Genomic DNA, 6,000 nt, shown 5'->3' with positions numbered 1-6,000 from the left:
ATATTCTACTGAGCATGTGCAAAATGGCTGCCTCAGCATCCAACCCAACAACAGATAAAGCAGTTTGAGTACCTAAGGAGAAAAGCACTATAGAAATATACAATAATATAAATATTTAAAAAATTTGTACAAAAAAAAAAAAAAAATTGAATAGAGCGAAAACTATATTCTACTGAGCATGTCCAAGATGGCTGCCTCAGCATCCAACCCAACAACAGATAAAGCAGTTTGAGTAACTAAGGAGAAAAGCACTAAATAAATATAAATAATTCAAAATGTAAAAAAATACTGTAAACATTAAAATACCACAATACAAAAAAATGTATTAAAAAATGTAATAGAGCTAAAACTATATTCTACTGAGCATGTCCAAGATGGCGGCCTCAGCATCCAACCCAACAACAGATAAAGCAGTTTGAGTACCTAAGGAGCAAAGCACTAAAGAAATATCTATTAATATAAATATTTTCAAAAATTGTACAAAAAATAACAAAATTAAAAAAATGGAATGGAGCTAAAACTATATTCTACTGAGCATGGCCAAGATGGCTGCCTCAACGTCCACCCCCAACAGCAGATAAAGCAATTTGAGTATCTAGGTAGAAAAACACTAAAAAATATAAATAATACAAAATGTAAAAAAATACTGTAAACGTTAAAATAACACAATAAAAAAGAAATTATAAAAAAAATGTAACTGAGCTAAAACTATATTCTACTGAGCATGTCCAAGATAGCTGCCTCAGCATCCAACCCAACAACAGATAAAGCAGTTTGAGTACCTAAGGAGCAAAGCACTAAAGAAATATCTATTAATATAAATATTTAAAAAAAATAACAAAATATAAAAATTGAATAGAGCTAAAACTATATTCTACTGAGCATGGCCAAGATGGCTGCTTCAACATCCACCCCAACAGCAGATAAAGCAATTTGAGTACCTAGGTAGAAAAGCAATAAAAAATATAAATAATACAAAATGTAAAAAAATACTGTAAACATTAAAATAACACATTAAAAAAAAAATTATAAAAATTAATGGAGTTAAAACTATATTCTACTGAGCATGTCCAAGATGGCTGCCTCAGCATCCAACCCAATAACAGATAAAGCAGTTTGAGTACCTAAGGAGCAAAGCACTAAAGAAATATATATTAATATAAATATTTTAAAAAATTGTACAAAAAATAACAAAATTAAAAAAATGTAATGGAGCTAAAACTATATTGTACTGAGCATGCCCAAGATGGCTGCCTCAACATCCACCCCAACAGCAGATAAAGCAGTTTGAGTGCCTAAGGAGAAAAGCACTAAAGAAATATACATTAATATAAATATTTAAAAAATTTGTAGAAAAATAAAAAAAAATTAAAAAAAATGAATAGAGCTAAAACTATATTCTACTGAGCATGCCCAAGATGGCTGCCTCAACATCCACCCCCAACAGCAGATAAAGCAATTTGAGTACCTAAGGAGAAAAGCAATAAAAAATATAAATAATAAAAAAATGTAAAAAAAATACTGTAAACATTAAAATAACACAATAAAAAAAGTATAAAAAAATGTAATGGAGCTAAAACTATATTCTACTGAGCATGTCCAAGATGGCTGCCTCAATATCCACCCCAACAACAGATAAAGCAGTTTGAGTACCTAGGTAGAAAAGCACTATAAAATAAATAATAATAATTAAAAAATAATAATAAAAAATAATAAAAATAATAAAAAAATGTAAAATGGTAAAAATTTAAATAAAAAATGTAAAAAAATGTAATGAGCTAAAACTATCACAGTGTCCCATTTAAAACTAACTGGACAAACTAAAATTACAAAAAGCACAGAATCCCCCCCCCCCCCCCCCACCCCAGAGCTGTAGACTAATTTGGGGAGGAACGACTTGATCAGATCATTGGTCTTCGCTGTCCTCCCTCCATCCACTCCCCATATCCCAAAATACGGAGGACGATGCTTCTGCTCGGAATGATACATTTGCCGCGCACGGAGGAATTAATATCGCCCAATAAAATATTCACTGTGGATGAACTTAAGTAAGATTAATTTTTTAACTCCTATTAAATTTTTCACGGAGTTCGCGGCGGGTTCCTTCGCTCCCCTCGGCTGTCATCCACCAATTAGGAATGTTTAATTTCCCCTCATTATTTATGGGTGAAGGAGAGAGAGAGGAATGAGCTCCTGGTAATTAGGTTGGGCTCCTCTGGGGCTCCGGCTGGGTGCAGAGGTCGGTGACCCTGCGTTCTGCTTGATTAGAACAAAAGGGATTCGCGGATAAAAGGAAATGAGGATATTAGGAGAGAAGTTGGGGTCACGTGCGGATTTTTGGAGTTTATCGGTTTATATTAGGAAGTAGTGATAAATTACTAACTTCTGGGGGGGGGGGGGGGGGGGCATCATTATTCAGTTGGGGGGGGGGCATTATATACAGTATATAATATTATATGCAGTACATTTCTGCAGTACCGGGACAAGGTCTTCCAGAGCAAACATGCCAAATTGTGCCCCCCCACCCCAAGATGTATGAGCATTATGTGTCAGCAAAAATCCCCCCCCCCCCCAATAAAAATCTAGCACTAATCTGCATGCATAACCCCTAAGCATAAATTTCCCCTCCTCCCAATACAAATCAAACCCCCCCTCCAAGCATAAAGCCTTACCCCCCAAATCCCCCAGCTCAAATCCTCTCATTCCTCATATGCCCCCTGGACAAATCCACCCCCCTCCCCCCCAAAAAAATTCCCCCCCTCCTAGTACAAATCCTCTACACCTCAAATTTCCCCTCTGAGTCAAATCCCCCCCCCCCCCCCCACTCATGGGCGTCCGCAGAACTTTTTCCAGGGGGGGCATCATTTGAAAGTCAGCCATGCTCTGCCTCTTTTCAACAATGTCATTAACCACTAGCCACGTAGACCTACGTCGGCTGACTTTGTGGTGTTATACCTAGCTAGAGGCATCACCCGGGTACCGTTTTTTAGAGCCGGCCGTCGGCTTTCCGGCAGTAATGACCGATGCGGCTTTGGAGCTGCTCGATCGTTAGCCCGGCGAGCGGGAGGGGACGTCCCCCCCCCCCCTCCACGGCTTTTCCCGGATCTCCCGTCCCACCGGCAGACCCGAGCACCCAGCGGGCACATTCGCCGGCTGGATGGAGTCCCGATCTAAGCCGGAAGCGGCTTTGATCGGGTCTCCGATGACGTAACCCGGAGGCGGCGTCCATGACGTCACGTCCGGGTTACTCTGCTGTTAAAGGCAGCAGATTCAAAAAGTGAATGTATTCAATAATGCCGTTTTCGGCGTTTTGAATACATGGAAGTGCAGTGGAGGGGTTTGGGGTCTTTTAGACCCTCGATCCCTCCATAAAGAGTACCTGTCCCTGCATATTGGTGTCACATGGGATGTTTACATTGCTTGTGACAGCAACACAAGTGATCAGATTTTTTTTTTTTTTTTAAAAAAACCTGTGTTAAGATTAAAAATAAATAAATAAGTAAATAGGAAAAAAAAAAAATTTAGCCGCCCCAGTCGCTGTTAGCTCGCGCACGAAAGAAAACTTATACGGAAGCCGCACCGCAAATTAAATTGCTGTTCAAACCACACATGTGAGATATCGATATAGATATGAGCTACACTCTAACTCTAAACTGGTAACCATTAAAAATGTTTAAAGTGTCACCTATGGAGATTTTTATTGACCGTAGTTTGTCGCCATTCCACGGGCGTGCGGAATTTTAAACCGTAACATGTTGGGGTATCTATTTACTCGGCGTGACATCATCTTTCACATTATATATAAAAAAAAAACGGGCTAACTTTACTGTTTAGTTTTTTTTAAATGCAGTGAATTGTGATTTTTCGTAATTTTTCCAAAAACATGGCGTTTGAAAGAGCGCTGTGCAAATATCGCGTGACAAAAATTATTGCAATGACCGCCATTTTATTCTCCAGAGTCTTTGCTAAAAAAAAAAAAATTAAAAAAAAAAAATTATATATATATATATATATATATATATATATAATGTTTGGGGGTTTTAAGTAGTTTTCTAGCAAAAAATACTGATTTAAACTTGTAAACAAAAAGTGTCAAAAATCAGCTCAGTGGTAAAGTGGTTAAGGGGAGGGGCTTAGTCATTATCACATAAAGCGCGGGCATTCAAAGGTTTGAGAAACCTGATGCAAAAGCAAAGCTGCCCCTCTCTGTTTGGGGTTCGTGCAGGCATGCACGTGATGTCAGTAGGTGCTGTGATGTCACGTGCCGCGCCTCTGTGCACGGGGCCACAAATCTCCTTAATTTGCTTGCCCCGGCCCCCCCCCCCCCCTGGAATAATTGCACCGAGTCCTGGGGCTGAGGACAGTGGACCACGCAGCAGCTGATGTGAGTCACCTGGGCAAGCCGCGACTCGGGAATATTTATTTTTAAAGGGAAAAAATAAGTGGCTCTTTACCAGTTTTCGGAGCGCTGATCGCCGCTCACGTGACCCGCCGCCTCTCCCCTCCTCTCTGTCTCTCCTCCTCCCGACTGACATCAGCGGGGAATCCTCGGCCCCGCCCGCTGCAGGCAGCAGTCAGACAGGGAGAGGAGAGAGCTGGCGGGTCACGTGAGCGGCGATCGGCGCTCTGAAAACTGGAAAAGAACGGCTTATTTTTTTTTAAAACACACACAGACACAAAGACATGAGCAGAAAGGATTATTAAACAGACCAGACAGGATGGTATAAAGTGGCTTAACAACCACTTTAAAGGGGAAGCTGAGATTCCGGGGGGGGGGGGGGGGGCACTTGCCCCCCCCCTCCCATGCGGATGCCCATACTCCCACTCCAAATCCCCCCTCTCAGCACAAATACTCCCCGCTAGCAAAAATCCGCCACAAATTTCCCCTCCTAGCACAAATATCCCCAATCATCCCTGCTAGCACTAATCCCTACACCCCCCCCCCCCCCGCCCCCAAAAAAAAAAATCTAGCACAAACCCCCTCCTTCCCCCCCCAAAAAAAATAGATGTTGTCCGGTCACTTTAAGGTAAGGCAGTAGCGCAGTCAATGCTTGACATTGATAATGTACGGTGTTCCTGCCACGGCAAGCGATTTATCGATTCATGCGTTGTTCCATTTGGGGACGTTCCCAATAGTTGCCACAGGGGGGAGCAGTTCCTGGGGAGAAAAGCGGAAAGGGGGTGTTATGGAAGGCGTGTCTTACCTTATGGCGACGCTGGGGTCATGTGACACCCCACAGGACATTGACGCCTTCGTCCCTTTAATAACACTCTGGTCGGTTGGAGGGATGGTGATGCGGGTCCGAGCTGTAAAAGGCAAAAGGACAAAAAATGTCACTCCGATGACCGATCGTACCTTGTATACCAGATACCGCATATCCCTGACTTCCCGCACACCCTCACAGCATGACATCTAAAGAACTCCATCATTAACTGCTATATGATGCTGGCTGTGTTCACAAATGATTGACACAGATCAGCCCTGCAGTCCCTCACTTTCTGACTTCCTACAAAGTTACAATGTACAGTCTGATCACTGGGGGAGGGGAGACCGAGGAAATACTTCCTGGGGAGGGGAGATTGAGGTAATGTTTACTACTCCTTCTACAAAGTTACATTGTACAGTCCAATCACAGGGGGAGGGGAGAATGAGGAAATGCCTCCTCCTCCTCCTTCTACAAAGTTACAATGTACAGTCTGATCACTGGGGGAGGGGAGACTGAGGAAATGCTTCCTCCCCCTTCTACAAAGTTACAATGTACAGTCTGATCACTGGGGGAGGGGAGACTGAGGAAATGCTTCCTCCCCCTTCTACAAAGTTACAATGTACAGTCTGATCACTGGGGGAGGGGAGACTGAGGAAATGCCTCCTCCTCTTTCTACAAAATTACAATGTACAGTCTGATCACAATAAACATTTATTATAAAAAGTCTAATATTATTTTCTCTTGCTCGGCGGTATATTCGGACTTGGTCATAGCTCGCGGTTGCAGCGTCTTC

At 42.0% G+C, this 6,000-nt stretch overlaps 1 protein-coding gene across 3 annotated transcripts in view; it reads right to left on the bottom strand.

Moving 5' to 3' along the window:
- Nucleotides 1-6,000, bottom strand: part of SDK2 (sidekick cell adhesion molecule 2) — a 913,491-nt gene that overhangs the window by 190,220 nt on the left and 717,271 nt on the right. For all 3 annotated transcript variants that reach the window (XM_082271790.1, XM_082271792.1, XM_082271791.1), the window contains exon 12: nucleotides 5,205-5,307. In XM_082271790.1, coding sequence (XP_082127916.1) covers nucleotides 5,205-5,307 — 103 coding nt within the window. The remainder of the gene's footprint in view (nucleotides 1-5,204; nucleotides 5,308-6,000) is intronic.

This window comes from Pelophylax lessonae (assembly GCF_965119305.1).
Source record: "Pelophylax lessonae genome assembly, chromosome: 11".
In the NCBI taxonomy this organism is placed as follows: domain Eukaryota; kingdom Metazoa; phylum Chordata; class Amphibia; order Anura; family Ranidae; genus Pelophylax; species Pelophylax lessonae.
Note: the sequence above shows the minus strand (reverse complement) of the source record. Positions and strands in the feature narration are given on the sequence as shown.